The sequence below is a fragment of the Patiria miniata genome, unplaced genomic scaffold (assembly GCF_015706575.1).
Source record: "Patiria miniata isolate m_02_andy unplaced genomic scaffold, ASM1570657v1 HiC_scaffold_16, whole genome shotgun sequence".
Classification (NCBI taxonomy): Eukaryota; Metazoa; Echinodermata; class Asteroidea; order Valvatida; family Asterinidae; genus Patiria; species Patiria miniata.
Genome location: NW_024037054.1, coordinates 1,172,179 through 1,191,720, shown reverse-complemented (window position 1 = coordinate 1,191,720; position 19,542 = coordinate 1,172,179). Strand labels below are relative to the sequence as shown.

The 19,542-nt window shown below is 37.5% G+C and overlaps 1 protein-coding gene across 1 annotated transcript in view; it reads left to right on the top strand.

Annotated features, from left to right (window-relative positions):
- The window catches only part of LOC119722623 (vesicle-fusing ATPase-like), a 236,076-nt gene extending 221,307 nt beyond the window's left edge, over positions 1-14,769 (top strand). The window contains exons 24-26 of the mRNA XM_038192822.1: positions 1,459-1,520; positions 3,741-3,848; positions 14,142-14,769. Coding sequence (XP_038048750.1) covers positions 1,459-1,520; positions 3,741-3,848; positions 14,142-14,151 — 180 coding nt within the window. The 3' untranslated portion in view covers positions 14,152-14,769. The remainder of the gene's footprint in view (positions 1-1,458; positions 1,521-3,740; positions 3,849-14,141) is intronic.
- The last annotated feature ends 4,773 nt before the right edge of the window (positions 14,770-19,542 follow it).

Here is a 19,542-nt window from a genome sequence, read left to right as displayed (position 1 = left end):
TAATCATAGGCCTTAAAGAAAATTAATATTCAAAAACGATACCGGAGAAACTTGACTAATAATTTAGTAAACCTTGAGCAAACTAGGGGGTTGTTTTCAGTCTCCTTAAAAAAAGTCCAGAGCGAATGCGGCTGAAGTTTGGTTAGTCGCCAAATATAGGCTACTAATAAAAGAACAAGTTGGCGCTGCCAAAGACTGATGCAGGGGGGCCAACGCCCCCCCCCCCCAAAAAAAAGCAAACCCAATTTTAATTTTGTTTTAAATGACGTGGCATGCAGTACAGGCAGTCATTGCGCTAGCACCACCATCTTATCCATAAAAAGATTTTGTAAAAGTGATCAGATCGCACCACAGAGCAACTAGAATTTTAAAAAAATGTTTCGGGGCCGTTAAGCGGGCCATGGACCCCAAGCCCTTATTAATTTTTTATTGGGACCCACTTTTTGGGTCCACATTTTTTCTTTGCCCCCTCCCCCCAAAAAGGTGTTCTGGATCCGCTCTTAGCGTTGGCTTATAAAAAAAGAATAATCGCTTTTATGTCATTCTGACTTTTGTTGGCTAGATCATCAAACACAATAACGTTTTGGTACACACACAATTAATCGACCTGCTTGAATCAGATGAGGGTTTCTTACCCCAAACGTCCTATGGAGTAGCCCACAAAAAATATCCACCTTGATTTTCTAGTAGTACAAACAAATGAAATTTTCTAGTAGTACAAACAAATGAAATTTGGTTTATGGTATCAAACGTTCATTTTTCTGCTAATAGAAATTTTCGCAAAAAAACGCAATTTCTGATTTTCTGCTAGTCGAAATTTTGAAATTTGCTTTGGTCATAAAAGCAATTTCCGATTTTCTGCTAGTAAAAATTCAGAAATTTGGTTTGGACGTAAACGCAATTTCCGCTTTTCTGCTAGCAGAAATTCGGAAATTTGGTTTGGACGTAAACGCTCTTTCTGATTTTCTGCACCTTGAAATTCGGAAATTTGGTTTGGTGGTAGATGCTCTTTCCGAATTGTTTCTTATAGAAATTCACAAATTTGGTTTGTACACTTTTCAACCACCTGTGTACAAGAAAATAAAAAATCAAAAATTTTGATAATTAGAAAAATGAAAAATTCACAAAGAGGACTCCATTTCAACCATGATTCTGTATTTGTTCTAGCAGATTTTTTAGAAAACGGGTTGACAACTTTTGGTCTTCCATATCTTATCCTCTATCATCAACCTTATAAAAGAATTTTGTGAAGTCCCGATCAAAACATGAATGCAGATTGTGGTTCATTGTCAATATTTATTTTTCTGCTTTGAAAAAAGGGATATTAGACAAAATTCAGCAAACCAGATCGCCTGGCAAGCGAAAAACAGGCCTCATCCAACGGACTTTACGGTTGCTTGGCATTCGTGTTGTATAACACTTTTTTGTGTCATTTTTACATTTTTATTTGATATGTAGGACTTTGACTGTTTCTCCGCTGCAGAGAGGGCCACTTTACAGAAGAAGCTAAGTGGAAAGAGGTATGTTTATAACCAAGTGCTTAATACATTTGTAACATACTCTTCTTACTTGCTTCTGTCTTGTGCTCTGTGAAAAAACAGCTGAGGGATTGTGCCGGTACATACTAAACCATTCAGTTTATATCAGAATACTCACTTCATCAGGCCAACTTCTTGGAAATTATTTGAAAGGAGGACAAGATAAAACTAGCCAGTGGTTTACCTTCTTAACCCACAGATATGAACCAGAACATTCACTCTGCTTTCCCCCCTTGTCATCGTAAGACATGTAACACAGCACCGACATGCAACACTCAGTCTTAGGCAGATTTCTTCTGCTTGAGGTTTTCTTATTATTCTCAGGAGCTGAAAAGTAATGTGGTAGCCAGTTACACTCAAAGTTAAATGTGTACTAAGCCAGTTCGGTATTCCAACTGCCCATGTGCACAAGATTGAACGATTTTTCTTTCAGGATAAAAACGGCAGATAAATGGCACTCCAGGATATGAAATTTTTCGTGCAATCGCAAGGAGATGAAAAGACACACAAGACACCTAAAACACTTCGCTGTCCAAACAATTTTTTTTATTTTACTTCAGAACACAACAATCTCTTCAATTGTGATGCTTTTATCCCGAAAGAAAAATCATCAAATCTTGATGTGCACATGCGCACTGCAGTACCAAACTTGCTTAATGCCAGAGCCCTCTCTATCTGTCTAACCTGCATACCAAACTTTCTCTCCTTTGTTCTTTTTCTATTCTATTTGAGGCAATTCCATAATAATTCACATTACATTTACAGGAGTCTTTTGTCACTTTAATGAGTTGCTGTGGAAAAATGAATGTAAGACATCAGTCATATGTGACATCTAATGAGTAGAAAACAATTACAGACCAAACTAGGGTACAACCACCTTGATGACCTTGTACATCGTGTGTTTGGACATGCAGAGAATTGGATATGACACAATTACTTTAAAGTCAAAGCATTTAGGGTGTGTTTTTCTCAGGAAAGATCCCTTAAAACCATGAATCCTACACACTAGGATAAAGGACTGTTCTGAGCTCTAGTACAAAAGGCATTGAGTGGACTTGCCTTAATTGGTTAGACGCGTGATAACAGGCATTAATAACCGTTGACTTGTAATCGCGAATTTTCCAGGTGTGCCATTGTGTCATTTTTTTTTTGCATGACATCTAAAACGGAAATATTCATAAATCTGTGAGCAAAACTACTCTTTATTTAAGATATTATTGTTCCAAAATTATTCAAAAATAAATACTTCAAAATATAACCGATGGTATTGTGCAGTTTTTGTCGTCATAGGTGAAATATTGTGGTGAGTTCTTCCGTGAGAAACACAGAAACTTAGAGAAACAATCACTCCGATTTATACGTTTCAACTATTTTAATCACTGTCGCTCGGACACAGGTCCGACCGATTTGAAATCAGAACAACAACAACAACTAACTAATTCCTGTCTTGTAAGCTGTACTTGTTTAACACAGTGTTTACAATGGAATAAAGAATCAAACATTCCAATAATAATATTTACGATATAATTCTATAACTTAAGGTAGCGTGTAGCATGGCAAAACAACTTTATGCACTCCGTCAAGTAAGCCTTACTATACTTAATGCAACCAAAACAAGTTCGTGCTGCTTACATGCGTCTCTAATTTATTACACGCAGCAGGAATGCATCGTCTGTGCAGGTGCTCTGCGCTCAAAGTGCACATGCACAAGTCATCACTGCATAAGTAGTTCAGAGGATATTTTACCAATAATCAATAAGCAATTAATCAATAATCGATGAGCAATAAAGTCTGTGTAATTCGGGCGATTCACAATGCAGTGCGCCACCAAAAGTTTGCCACGGAGAGTTCATTTTTCCCAGTGCATTGTGGGAGATGGTCGACAAATTCGCAGCGCAGGACATTTGAAATTGTCATTTTTTCCGGCCAGAAAGTTCGTAAGCGTATGATTCGAGTATCTGTTTGCCCTTTTCTTTTCGTCTTATCAATATGGATTTTTTTTTGTAAGGCGGCAGAACGCTTTGCCCCAATCTATAACAAATTAGCTCAAGTTTTCTACTGACACTCATTCAAATGGGCCATGTTTTGTCGACCGTGACCTTTGGTACAAGTTAAAACATATGAGATACTAAATACTCAAACAGATTTATGACAGCACTATTGGTTCCATTTTAATTTTTTGTCATTACTTTAAATACACAGACTCTGTATTGGGATTAAAAAGCTGCTTGTCTTACTGGAGCTGGTTAGACAGACTGAGGAAGGATTCCGTGTACCAAAGCTTCTTTGTTTAATGGAGGAAGAGGCAGGGTAAGCCTTACTATACTTAATGCACAGCATGAATGGCTTGTTGATGTTGCCTACAATGGTATTAGCTCAATGTAGGTATAAGATGGGTGGCATTAGTGGTGAAGTGCTTTTTTCTCGCCACTGTGGCCCTGGTTCGATTCCCGGCTAGGACCATATGTGAGTAGAGTTGTTCGTTGATTCTCTCCTGTGCTACAAGGTTTTTTTTCTCTGGGCTCTCCAGTTTTCTTCCCTTTGCAAAAATAACTCATTTGATTTGGCTGTGCTCCCTGATCAGGCATGGGTGGTATGGCGGCTGCCTAAGGTGTATTTACAGGCCTTTGGCCCGAACACATTGTAGCTATGTCCTTCACAATTTAGTTACTCAGCTGCGAGGTACAGGTACATCAGTTTATCAGAATATGTGACCTGCCATGGCATAATGAAGAATAACTCCCATCCTTGACTTTTTGAGTTTTATATACCGTGTAAAAGAGCAACCCTGTATAGCTTTCTAATTTCTGTAATTCAATTAATTCCAAAGATATGCCGTGAGAAGAAGGTTGTGTGTCACAAAAATTCTGTGACCTCATTTCGGGAAAAACAGCTTTGAAAAAAGTTACGTGATGTGTATTGCAAGCTTATGTGCGACATGTACGTGCATATGCATGTGGGATGGTTTTGTTACAATGTAATACTTTATGAGTGTGCGCTCTTTAGGCACACGCTCACAGATTGAATCAGTGCTGCAATACATCACGTTTCTAAGTAAACAACACTTAAAGCGCATGCTCTATTGCCCATTCATATGATGTGGTCAAATCAGACGGTGTTGTTTTCACTTGGTAGGCAGGCCCGGCGAACTAGACATTGTCAGCTGCCTTGCTGCAGCACTTTTTGATTACCATCTTCAACATCTGCTCATGCATTGCTAGGCCAGTGTAGACTGATGTCACTGCTATACATAAACAGAACAGGCAATATATGCTTCCGAATGGTACCACGCAATGGTATTTGCACTAATCCATTCTCTTGAAATAAATTTGGGTCATTTTTTTTTTATTCAAAAGAAAATTACTGACAATTTTCGAAAAACTTCACACAAACACACTTCAGAATTTATAATTTTTTGCAAAATCTGAAGTGATGTCATGATGATGTCATCCCCTGATTTTTTATTAATTTATATTTTTTCATTGTTTTCTAATACAAAAATTTGACATTATTATTTTGTGCAAGTACATGTATTTTATGAAAATGCCAAAAGCCTGTGTTCTGTTCATCAAACAGACATAGCTCTAGTTATTTTAAAATGACTGTAAAAGTACATGTCTTCCTAAAGCTGAACCACTGAACTGAATTCACTGATCATGGCACTTCTGAAGTGAAGTGAACCAAACTGCAACAAATGGAACCGAAGTCAGTTGTTCAGTGCAGCAACTTTTGTAGCAGATTAATAATTGATAAGAAATCTTGTGGTCTTTGTCAATTATGACAACATTGTACATGTTGACTAGGGCTGTGCGTCGGAACCGGGTATTTGAGTACCTGACCGTTGATGTCAGGAACTGGTTCCAGATTATGGAATCGGGTACCCGTAACCAACTTTACAAATTACTAACAGATTGATTTTCTCTTTTTTTGTCATGTAAACCAAAAAAATCGTGTAAAATCCATAGAATGAAAAAGTGACGAAAAGTTAATGCCGAGTAAAATCTCTCCCAGCATTTATTACCCGGCTCATTGACATCAACAGATTGGCAAGGATCTGATAATCCAGGCCATACCAAATCCACTGAAGAATATGGAACAACTTGGCGATGTGAGTTGCCTTTTCAGCTTGTTCCACAAATTCTCATTGTACAGAGTCCACCTGAACTTAAATGGAGTCCACATGACACGTGCAGGTGTACTCTGGAGCAGTCACGTGGCTTGCGTATTTCTCATCTTGGGAAATTCCCTCGACATGAGCACTTACATGCTAAATGACCGTACTGTCCTTTAATTGGCTCGACTCCATCACGTGATGTTTTAGGTGCAGGGATATTTCTCACATTGGGAAATTCCCTTCTAAATTGCATGTGGTTTATATTTATTTATTCGAACGCAATTTAGTGAATATTACGTAAAGGGGTAAACTGGGGTAAAAACGCCCGATATTTAGGTTTTTGTTAAATATCTCAGTACTACTTGGAGACACTAGGAAACAAATATGTGGTTTTATGCAATACATGTCTCCTCTAATTGGTGCAAATATAAAATCATGGTCATTATATTGATAAGGGGAAATTTTCCCCCCTTTTCGGGAGGAAGTTTGGCGGGCGTTTTTACCCGGGCCTCGGGGGAAAAAACGCCCACCCACATTTATATTAAAAAAATGGATATACCACAGGTTTCCCTGTAGTATAGTCATATTTTTGTGATTAATTTAATATTGAGGGATACTTCATCAAGAACAAACTAGACATATGTTTGTGGACAAACATAGGGCTGTTTCGGTAGCTTTTTGTGACATGTGACATGTGTTCCATCAACGAAGGATGTGTAGTTCTGTTTATAATAAATGGTGGCATATAATATGTGATTCCATTCGCATAGGGCTTTGAATTATGACATCACATGTCACGTGATGACATCATGATGACGTCACATATAGTTTCATCTATTACTATAATATTATGGTAAAGAACAACTTAGCCAGAGCAAACATCGTTGAAAGCAAGTTAGCGTCTTTCACCAATTTTAAATTACAAAGCACTTCCGGTTTCAACCAGAAGAAAGGGTCACGTGATTTATTTGCACATATTTAAAAAATGAAGACCCTTGATAATTCTATCCATTCCCCAAAAATCATGTTCAGGTCTCGACCACCTAAATTTTTTTTACCTATAACACATCCCGGTCTAGCCACATACCAAGTTTCAACCCAATCAGACTTACAGTTCTGTAGACATAGGACTTCATAATATGCACGTACATTTTCAAAAATCAATAAAAAAAATTAGGTGATGACGTCATCATGACGTCATAGTCTTGGCATAATTTTTGTATGAGGGTCTTCCTTGGCTGTAACATTGATGACAATTCCAGATCGCCAAGTTATAGAAATGGTGGCTTGAAAACGTGTACAAAGTCAATGGGCTAACACGTGTACAAAGTTAACGGGCTAAAAAAAAAACCACTGCAGAAACATTGCTCTTTAAATTTGTAATTTGCCTTTGAACTGAAACATTTTTATGAAATATTACTTGATATTCTGACCCTTAGGAATATGTTCCATCGAATGACAGTGCGAAAAAAAATACGATTTCTCTTTCCTTCTCATAGTAATTCTCGGCTGAAGTTCAGAACTACTCAGTAAGATATCAGTGTTGTATAGGAAAAGACTTGTGGAAAATCCCACTGCAGAAAAACTGCACCTTTAAATATGTAACATAGGGCTTTTCGGCATTATGATTTTTTATTATACGTCCCTGACTATGCGCATGCATGAACATGAAATCTGTCAAAGTTAGCCGAAAATCAGCTAAAACGGTCACTGTGATGTGGACAGGATTTGACCTCGGCAACACGTGCCCTGCAGGCTGACTGACATACGATGTACATGTATGTGCGTAACGTACGTGTATGTACATATAGTGCATGTTTTAGAGCAGAGGTATTGTCAGCCTGAAGTTTTAAGCGTGCGCAGGGCATGTCTGAGTTCGCTTATTGCCTCGAAGCTTTGTAATGTTTTAGACCTACCCTTAAATCGACAATTAAAGTAAAAACTAACATAAAAACTGCCATAGTTGATTTTTCAGGAATTTTCAAATGACAAAGGGTCTTTTTATTATAGCTTCCGGTCTGATGACGTCATTCGCCTAAAACTTCGCACACGTCTTAAGTGGGTCAAGGTCATCATATACACCAATATTTAGGCGATTCCGACAAACTTCGCCACAGACATCCATTCAAAATACATTTTTGCTAATTTTCAACCTGTCGCTAGAGGGCGCTCGAAGATTGCATGACGTCATTGGTAGATGATTTAAAGAATACTTTTAGCCAAAAGACTAAGGCCCAAAAAAAAAAGTCTCCGGTTTCTGGTATGGAGCTTGCCCAAAAAGTGGTGCGGCGATGCGGCTTTTTTTTTTTTTTAACCTGACTTTTTTGCTTCAAATGTCGGCTGACTAATGCAAATGGTGCCCGACTAAACTTAGTGCAAAATGTACGGGAGTCCAGAGAGTCCACATAAAGCTTATTCTCGATCATACCCCCATCTAAAAACGCGTTAAAATTGTGCTGCAGCAGGATTCCAATCAAACCAGTGAGTTTGGCGGTTTTGAGACATCATCTTTTATTGAAAAAAAACCTTTTTCATATTGCCGACGCGCATGGCTACGGCGACGCGCGCGCATACCAGAAACCGGAGACTTTTTTTTTTTGGCCTAACACCGTTAAACGCAAGTTCATATCTATTACCATTTTCAAATAATAAGCCACTTCCGGTGTAGCGTGAATTTACGTTTCTATGAAATTCGGACTCATTGGTAATAACGCGCATGCGTAAGTATGGTAATTAGGAAAGTGACCGGTCACGTGAGAGGGCTTAACCAATAATAGGGAAAAGGGGTCCGATTTTCATAGGAGTCTGATTTTCATGTGACACCAGTTTTGGCCTTTTTCGACCAGAAGCAAGGGTCACGTGATTTCACGCACACTGAATGAAATAAAGACCTCAACCTACTCTACCACTTGCCAGTAACAGAATGCTGCGGACGCGTACGGTTGATTTCTTATGCATTTTTAAATATTAAAAGTATCTCAATTTAATTGCCTATAAATACACACCGGATGACGTCATCATGACGTCATCATTACACAATGTTGTTTGAATTAGGGTCTTTGCTTGGACAAAGATTGGTGCAAATGAATTACTGGCAAAGAGTCAAAAATGCCCTTTGAAAATCGACAATTTTTTTTTTTCTGTGTACAAAGTCTATGGGAAAAATTAAATATTCAAAATTCTATAATAAATTAGTCGATGACGTCACGATGATGTCAATGTTCGGCACTCAACTTCAGATGCTGGTCTGAGTGTGAGCCAAGTATAAAGTCAATCGGATTAATTTTAGTGCCCAAAGTGCCGGTAACAAAAAAACATGTACAAATGCTATGGGGAAAATGACTGAAAAGGAAAAAAAAAAAAAAGAAAAAAAAAAATCTTAACGAAAACAAAGGCTGTTTCAGCAAAAGTGCCGAAACAGCCAATAACTTTTCAAACACAGCTGGTTAATATATAACTACAAACTTGATCATTTAAAACAGGTATTTTTATGTGGAAGGAAGTGGAACATTAGCGTACATAATTCGCCCAGAACAAACTTGTAGGCTTACAAATGTATGTATAATGCCTGCCAATATTGAAAAATCTATTTCAATCATGTTGAGCCAAAGCATAGTCAATATTATTAGGCATACCATATGTTTCTAGCCTACTGCTGATAACCTAAGGCTTTATCAAAGGAGAACTACTAAGATATGCACATCTCTGTAACAACGAGACAGATTTCTTAGAACAAAGAAATGCAATCATGGAGAAACTTCTACTCTGTAACCACAAGAAAGAGGAAATTGCCAGTCATAAAAGACGTACAATTTGGAAGCTGTGAGCAATACATCATGAATGAAACACGACCAAAAGAACCTCCTCTAGTCTTCAAGATAATCTACACACCACACATCAAAACCAAGCAGCTAACAAAAGCATTGCTGAAAGACTGGCATTTAATTTCGGAACACCCGAAATTATGCAATCTGTTTCCCAATGAACCAATTCCTGCCTATAAAAAGGCCAAAAGTCTGAATGGTTTACTTGTCAAATCAATGCATGTCGTTAACCGGGAATTGGACTCATCACGAGGTTGACACAAAATTATATTACCGGTACATGCACTTACCGGTATCTATGCACTGTAACATTTGACACGACTTTAGTCGAATATAAAATACGGAGCTCCGCTAGTATAGCATGAGAGCAGAAACCGGTCTAGTTGGGTCTTAGAACCATTTCTAGTCATTTTTAATTATTAAAAGTATACTCAAATCACCATAAAGGTGTTATTTTGTTTTTTCTTGAGAAAATGCCATGAGCTCATGATCTCTCAGGCATTCCCCAACAAATGCCAGATACCTTGCCACGTAATGTCAGTTAGTGATACCGCCTACATGTACCTCCCCACTTCACACAATACTGTTAGGTTTATGAACAGTAATATCTTCATGTAATCCGAAAACCAACATGGATGCCAGACGCGGCAAGATTACAGAGGTTATGAACAGCGCCCTCATGAGAGCTTAACTATAAATGTAAACGAGATCAAAGCAAGTTACAAACACAACAAATACACTGTTACATATTTATGTGGTAGGACTCTAATAGCTAATACTTACTCATACAAGAAACATATGGCTGTAGAAAGTTCTAATAGTGAAGTTTTTGATGATAAATGGGGCTGCAATAGAGTTTGATGTCAAGAAATGTACTGGGCGTTTTTACCCCGAGACCCCAAATTTTGCCCGGGGTAAAAACGCCCACTCAAAAAACATTATTAAGCAAATATAAAAATAGATTTTATTATTTTAATCATTTGTAATTATGTAATTAACCCTTCTTAACATATATCAACTAAAGAATAATAAAAAAATAAAATACTTTTTTTTTATAAAATAATTTTAAGCGATATAGGCTAAGGCCAAAAAAAAAAAAGTCTCCGGTTTCTGGTATGCGCGCGCGTCGCCGTAGCCATGCGCGTCGGCAAAATGAAAAAGGTTTTTTTCAATAAAAGATGATGTCTAAAAACCGCCAAACTCACTGGTTTGACTGGAATCCTGCTGCTGCACAATTTTAATGTGTTTTTAGACTTGGGTTATGGTCGAGAATAAGCTTTATGTGGCCTCTCTGGACTCCCATATATTTGCACTAAGTTTAGTAGGGCACCATTTGCAGTCATCAGCTGACATTTGAAGCAAAAAAAAAGGTAAAAAAAAAAAAAAAGCCGCGTCGCCGCACCACTTTTTGGGCAAGCTCCATACCAGAAACCGGAGACTTTTTTTTTTTGGCCTAAACCTTCGATGGTCATGTTTTGAAACTTTTTTTTCAACAGCACCTACGTACCCTTCAAATATATTAATGAATTTAATTCTTTTTATTATTAGTTTTTATTACCCCTCAGCCGAGAGGCTCGAGGGGTATTGTCATCACCTAGGGCGTCCGTCCGGACATCTGTCCGTTCTGACATCGGTCCGTTCTGACCAGGGACCACTTGTGGGGTACTCGTCCTTTGTTCGAGGTACCCCACAAATAAAATCTTTAGAACAAAGGGTACCCCGCAACGAAATCTTTAGAAATAGGGACAATGGGACAACAATGGAGGTACCCTGGAAGTTTTGGGGTCAAAAGGTCAAAGGTCAAGGTCACCATGGTGAGTTAAATGTGAATGGTTCCGAATGATAACTTGAGTTGGAAATGAAATTTTGGCGTCTAACTTCGGTAGGGGGTTTCCCATTGGTACAGGCATGTGTGGACTGGTTCTGGGGTCAAAGGTCAAGGTCACCATGTTGAGTTAAAGATTAATGGTTTCCGCATGATAACTTGACTCTGGCTGAGGGGTTTCAACAGCAACGCTGTTATTTTTTACATTGTACTTATTAGAAATATATTCCATTTAGTAATTCATCTTATAATTTTTTACTAGCAGTGGAAACAAGTCAAGTGGGCGTTTTTACCCCATGGGCGTTTTTACCCCAGTTTACCTATAACTGACACAATGATAAATTATTCCGAGACTGGTGGATTGGCAAAAGATCGGGAAAATTATATAAAAATATTCCTGTAAATATCATAGGCTAGATAAGGGATTTATTGTCAATGTTCAAACTTCTCGATGATGATGATGGTCACGATGATACTTGTAACTGTCACCAACTATCAAAAAAAAATTGACCTAGAGCTCTCTTGGTACCTTTTGTTCAGGCTGGTCACCAACTACCACGATCCCTCAGGATTACCCCCTATAACTGCCAAAGCTCGTTTAAGTGGTTTGATAGATTAGTTGACCATTAAAGGGACACTGGGTCCTAGAACAGCCCAATTGGGTTACAAAACTCGCTTTGAACGAAATGATGCTAATCTGAAAGAACATTTAAAAGTAGGATATAAATATCCACACAACTATATTTTCAAAACTGGGCGTTTTTGTGTTATTCCTGTATTATGCGTGCATGAACGAATTTCGGGTCCACTTTAGCGACCCCAAAAATTCGAGCTGTTGTGATTTCTTCTATAAAGTGTTCGCCTTTTGTGGATGTGTAAGAAACCATATTTTGGGCGTTGGTGATTGGTCACCGCGCACGCTGTTCGCACAGTGCTGTGTACATATATACATATCGTACGTACATTGACTGAAAGTGAAAACGACAGGAAAAGTGTGTTTGTACTCCATCGTGTCCGATGTAAACAACCAAAGTTTTTTCGTCTTTACTCGGGAACGGTAAGACATTAGGTTGGTTTCCTTTGAACCAGATGTTTGAAATAGGATAAGTAAACGGTCCAAGACATGAAATATTTTGGGGATTTCAGAACCTAGTATCCCCCTTTAATACAGGTACAGGTTGTATAGCAGCCATTTTAACCTGTCAATTGTACCAATATGATTCCAGCTTACAGACCTGTTCAAAACTGTAGCCTGATAGGTTTTGATAGATAGGGTTACCAGTGACAGATTGTCACTGAGTGTAGGAGGGTTAAAAGGCCCAGAAAAACAGCACGCCTCCCCCCCCCCCCCACCCCATTGGTTTAAATGCCAGCGTGATGATGTCCATGAGCTGATGAATACATAATGAGCTAATTCAAGATGGCGGTTTAACGTTGTTGCAAAAGGGTGTCGTGAAGCGGCAATTTTTTTTCCATGAAGGCAGAGATGTTTTAGTATTGGAAAGTTGGATATTACTGACTGAAATAATGACACAAGACACAGGTTTGGAAATTTATTGACCATCCATGATATTTTGAAGTAAAATTTCAGGTTGAAAATAGTGCAGCTGGTTTCATAAATACTTTTGCACGCCAATGTACACACTTGTATCTTGCTGTATTGACGCACCGATCTGTGCGGACCGTTGTGAACGCTCGAAACAGCAACTTCTGAGATTTGAATTTTGGGGTAGGATTTCTTTAACCGGTACCGGTGTTTGGTTTTTTTCAATCGGGTACTCGGTTGCCGTACTTCCCGTAAATTCATACCCCTAATGTTGACAAAAGATGTCGCTTTAACTCAGAACACCTGTTTCAGACACAGATTCATGAAATGCACACGTTGTATCAGAACAGGATTTGCCAAAGTCAACTTTTCTGGAATTCCTGGTGGACAGAGTTCTTTCTAACTGGCTTAGAACAATAGTTGGTCTGAAAAGTGGCAGCCTTTTGTGAAGGCTGCAGGTCATCTCTTCCATGTTCCAAAACAGGATACCGAGGAATTATTAAATATCCAAGACTCTGCAAAGGACAAGATGGTGGCAGATACAGGGAAGCAATTACAGACAGCTCCCTTTGCTAATCCAGTCCAGAATAAACTGGGAAGATATGTTACATGAGGTTAATGCATCCTGCGTGGACCTGTGAACAACTTCATTCATGTTTCTGTTATCCGAGTATTTGGTTCCAGCATGTGATACCAGTTCCTGTGTTCCCCTGCAATGGATGTTAAGGATGATGGGTTATGGGATGGGTTACGCATCATCCTTGACCAGTTTGCTCGGTCTAGAGACTTGCGACAGTCTCTAGACATTCCAACATATTGGAAACAATTTTATTGTTTATAACGAAAATGGTCCTGCCATTTGGGTTTCCTTTTTTTTTTTACTCACCCTGTATAGATGCTGCGTAGCACTGGTAAATGAGCAATGTGAAAATTGGTAGATAATATATGCAATAATGCTTACCGTGACAATCATTGATAAATATATATCTCTGCAGAGCTATCATAATGCAATAACTTCAGAATATGAGTTAATCAAACTTTGGCATATTACTCTTCTGGACAGACTGTTTCGTACCATAAGGCACTCATCAGCAGAATGACAAAAATATAGAATACGAGTAGCATCTTACCTCGTCGAATCCAGAAGAATAATATTCCAAAGTTTGATTAACTCATATTCTGAAGTTATTGCATTATGATAGCTCTGCAGAGATGTATCGAGTATTGTGATAGATGATGATTTCATTGGATATATGTATTTATATATTGGGTTTTTTGTGTTTTTGTTTTGCAGCTTAGAATAAAGGACAACTTGTGCTGGTGAATTGACTGGACAAGCACAAACGTGGGAAGCCAAACAAGAATTTTACAAATCATCAGTTTTCATAGCAATGAACCAGCAGTAGTAGTGAAATTTGTAATTCAAGTATTAGTACACTTCTGGTGTGTAATTTTATGTCAGAGTGTTAATTATGCATAGTATTATAGTTATCATTTAAATTAAAGGGATATGATGTTCCCAATGTGACAAATCCACATCAGGCTGATATCTATGTTTTTAATATGACCGCAAATAGATGCCAGGAGAGCAGACATAAGCAGGAAAAAAGGTAGACAACATAAAAGTCTAAGTATGAATCAGAAGTAAAAAAAAAAAATTATATTGATACAACTGTACAATTTCTGCTGTATAGTTTCATACAAACAATTATGAAAAAAATTGAATTGTGAGGACATGCTGTATATAACTATCAGCATACTGGTCATACTTTCCATGTTAAATAAGACAACTAAGTGAACAACTGGAACTTGTCACTCTTAAACAATTCTGTAAGTTATTCCCAGACCTGATATGAAGTTTTCCACTGAAGGAAAAAAAAGGGAAACAAAAACACTCAAATAAATGTAGTATATATGAACAGTTTGTTCATACTTGGATCCTTTTGATTGCAACTTGGATCCTACTCCATGTAACATACTTTTTCTGGTTCGTCAGTCTAAGAATTGGGTAATATGATAACCATCAAATATAATTATTTTCAGTGTTAAAGGATTTGCTGTTTTGTGCTTGAAGATGATTTAACATAAATTATACTTATCAAATTCAAAGCGTTTTCCTGCTTGTCAATAGCATTTTATTGGCAATGATAGCAGATGTTGATGTATTTAAAGAGTTATAACATTAAACTATACTCATAAAGGAGCGAGAAGTTTGTTCATGATGAGGGACCGTAGATAGAATTCATATTCCTTTTTCCTGTCATTTGATTCTTTTATAAAGGTTTGAAGTGACAAACCTTTTCAGATGTATTATGTATTACATCCATTACAGGTCATGGTGATTTTGTGAATAGTGTTGTTAGTAATAACTTATAAGTAATATAATTGATAGAGATAGATTAAGAGATGCATTGTGAACTCTTAAACATTCCAGAATAATAAACATTTATTCTAACCTGACCAAATTTCTATAAACTTCATACCCTCTCTTGAAAAAGAAAGATAAGTTGTCTTTAATATACTCATGTACCAATTATGCCACATATATAATACCCGTTTTTCAATATGAATGTATTCTCATAAAACTTGTAAAGCTTATAGCTTACAGAAAACATTTGAAAAAGGGGGAAATTTTCCATTGATTCCCCTCTACAGATTGATTGGCATGGAATTTAACTATGAACACATGTTACATGTAGGTTTGAAAGTGTACAAATTGTTTTCAAGCCTTAACTTAAAGGGAATGTACATCATTGGCTTTTGCTGTAATTTTCAGAAATGAACTATTTGGGGGTTAGTATAATAGATCAAATATTGTTACACTGACATGTTTGAAGTTTTGTGTTCGAAAATGCTGGAAAAACCAAGAAAAACAAAAATATTCAAGTAGTCTGGTTCCCTGACTCCACTAAAGATGAAATGGATAAAAAATACTGGAAAATTGTAAGGTAAGGGAACCAGTCTAGCTGGCCTGCACCCGTTCATGAACATGGAACCAATACCCAGCAAAACAAAATTTAGACAAAAAAAATGGTAAATTTGGAGCAGTAATTGAAATATAGTGAGGTTTTTCCAACGGTGGTCGGCCGACCAGCTTTGGAAATGTATACAAATATACCATTTTCTTGAAAATGGCTTCACACCAGGTGCCATAATTTTACAGGATGCTTAAGCATGTCATTTACCAACATCCTAGTAAGGTATTTTGTAACAACTTGGTAGTTTTATTTTTCGATGTTTGCAAATGTTGTATTTTCCCTTTAACTAGTTTGTTAGTTTTTTGCTTGTAAGTCCTCTTTCAAGCATGGACTACTGGGATTTTTGGATTTTTTGGAGGTCATGGCTTGTTAAAGGGAATATACATCATTTGCTTTTGCTGTAATTTTCAGAAATGGATGGAATTGGGGGGTTGGAAATATATAGCAAATATAGTTACACTTACTTTTTTGAGGTTTTGGGTTCAAAAATGCTATAAAAACCAAGAAAAACAATCATTTTCCTGTTGTCTGGTTCCCTGACTCCATTTAAGAAGAAACAGAGCAGTTTACATACATTGGGGAATTGTAAGGTCAGGGAACCAGTCTAGCTGGCTTGTACCCGTTCATAGGTGTGTAATCGATTGCAAACAAGTGCGATGGTCAATTGGGGCCAGTATTTGAAAAAAAGCCTTTTTTTTTCCAACGCTGGTCGGCCGATCAGCGTTGGAAATTGATACAAAAATACCACTTTTCTTGAAAATGACAGTATACCAGGTGCCATGATTTTACAGGATGCTTTACACTGTCATTCACTAACAGTCCAGCAAGGTATTTCAAAATGATTTGGTAGTTTTATTTTTTGATGTTTGCAAATGTTGTATTTTCCCTTTAAGCAGCAGCTAAAACCTGATCCGCGTTCAACTGATTCAGAGGAACGGGCTAAATCATTGATCAGAAAATTCCCATCAAAATGTTCTGTACCCTATGGTTTGTACTAAAAGATCAGCTGGTCATTGAGAGCATATTTGTGTGTATGATATTGAACCTTTTAGAAAACTACAGAGAGGCAATAATCATTATTTTCATAGTTATACGGCACCTCAAATACTAATTGAAACATTCAGTACTGCTGGTGCAACTGTCTGAATATTTAGGAATTGTGTAGCCGAGGGTAAAAAGTAAGACATCTTGTTATTGTATAAAAGATATAATGGATCTACTCTGTGACTTAATAAATTAGGTTCTCCGTATTTTCCCTAGTTATAAAAGTCGTCAATACATGTGTATGTCGTATCTAGAAAAAAAAATGTTCCAATGCCTATTTTGTTTTTTCCTTTGGGTGTAGTATGGTAGAAACATATTGAATTCATCTGTTATATGGCATGCACTCCTCATTACCAATTTCTAAGTTTATTACAACAGGCTGTTCAAAGAATATAAAATTGTATTCAGCATTTACTAAAAATGTCAGTGACCATAATTTACAGGTTAGTGTACCTTTCTGCATCATATATATATTCAGAGGTCACTTTTATGGGACACTTTAAATCATCTGAATGAATTATAGTAATTTGAAACAAAATATTGAAAAGTGAAAGGCTTTAATAGTTTGTAGATAACTGATTTACTAAATGTTTCTTTCTACAAGATACTTGCAAATTGGGTCTAGTGGAGCAGCATAGCCACAATATTTCCAAGAATTGTGCACTTTGTGATAAAAGCATGAAACTTTGCAATTTGGTTCTTCATGCCATGAAGAAAATTATCAGATATGGAGGCATTACGTACCTGCCCTCTAGGCTCTAGTGACCTTTGAGAGGTCAAGGACATTTACATACTCTAACTATAATTCCGGGAATGGGTGTGTGTTTGTGTGTGTGTGTGTCTGTATGTCTGAGTTTGTCTTACATACGCAGTGTGGACTTCCGAACAAAAGACGTCCACATAATGTAGGTAGCACCGACGTTGTGTGGACTTACCCCACGTCCACACAGTGTTTCCCCATTTCTGGAAAACAGGTTAAGAGGCATTTTTGGGTTAGGTTTATCAGTAGCAGAATGAAGAGAAACACTAAAGGGAATCATAGAAAAAAAATTGGGTTGAAAGAGTTTTCACAGTTTGAGAAAAATGAGTTTTTTCACTGGTTTTTCTTAACTACACGAAAGCAATGGAAAGTCCACACTAGTCATGTGAAACAAGTATGGGTGTCTGTACTTCGATTATCTCCAGAACCGGGCACCATATGAAGTTGAAAATCGGTGGGTGTATTGCTCGGGACCCCTGAATGTGCATCGTTAAGTTTGAAGTTGTTCGGATGAGCGGTTCTCAAAAAGGTGGGGGGGGGGGGACCAGAAAATTTGCCCCATTTGTCTCAAAAAAGATAAAACATTTGGCCTGTGTACGCATGTGTATGGCGCCACTGAGATGTGTGACACCTCAATTAACACTTCGTGCAAAAAGTTTGGTTAACAAAAGAGATGCATGTACATTTTTTTTACATCATTATTGTCGGTGCACAAGTTGAGATCGCGTTTTTAAAATTTTTGGTGACGAAGGACGTGTTATGTTTAAGGGCTGGTATGTACAGGTACACATATGATGCTGATCAACGTCAACGCGGCTTGATAAATCGTCCACCTATACTTTCTAAAGTCAGTTTTCTTTCACCGGTAAGTTCACTATCTTTAGTTTCTTGTACTGATATGATTGTAAAAATATACCTGTCATTCATGTTGTTTTTCTGCACAATGCACAGCTAACCAAAGTGTGTTCTGTTTCTTTGCTTGAACCATAGAGCAAGGAACCGACTTTGATCCACACGTGGTGCGTACACCATTGCATTGTTGTTCGTGTTTATCGGCGATGATACTAGCCCCAACAAAGTAACTCAAATAGACCATAAAGCAAGGAACAGACATTGTACTTTACTTCCTTCCTACTTAAAGGGAATATACATCATTTGCTTTTGCTGTAATTTTCAGAAATGGATGGAATTGGGGGATTGGAAATATAAAGCAAATATAGTTACACTGACTTTTTGGAGGTTTTGGGTTCGAAAATGCTATAAAAACCAAGAAAAACGATCATTTACCTGTAGTCTGGTTCCCTGACTCCATATAAGAAGAAACAGAGCAGTTTACATACATTGGGGAATTGTAAGGTCAGGGAACCAGTCTAGCTGGCTCGTACCCGTTCATAGGTTTGTAATCGATTGCAAACAAGTGCAATAGTCAATTGGGGCCAGTATTTGAAAAAAAAGCCAGTTGTTTCCAACGCTGATCGGCCGATCAGCGTTGGAAATTGATACAAAAATACCACTTTTCTTGAAAATGACAGTATACCAGGTGCCATAATTTTACAGGATGCTTTAGACTGTCATTTACCAACGTCCTATTAAGGTATTTCGCAAAAACTTGGTAGTTTTATTTTTCGATGTTTGCAAATGTTGTATATTCCCTTTAATGTAAGCTCAATTTCCTCACAAGTTGTGTTTCCTCAATTTTACAAATAGACTGTTTCTCCCCCCCCCCCCTTGATATTCGCTATTTTGATAGCTCCATGGGGCTATTATTGTTTAATACCCAAGAAAAATCAAAACCTAGAGCTCAAAGGTATGACCCACATGGCCTTGGCGGAAAAAAAAGTTTTGGAGAAACTCTGAAAATTTTGACTGAAAATTACAGAATAACTAATCCATTTACACATGCACAGAATTGA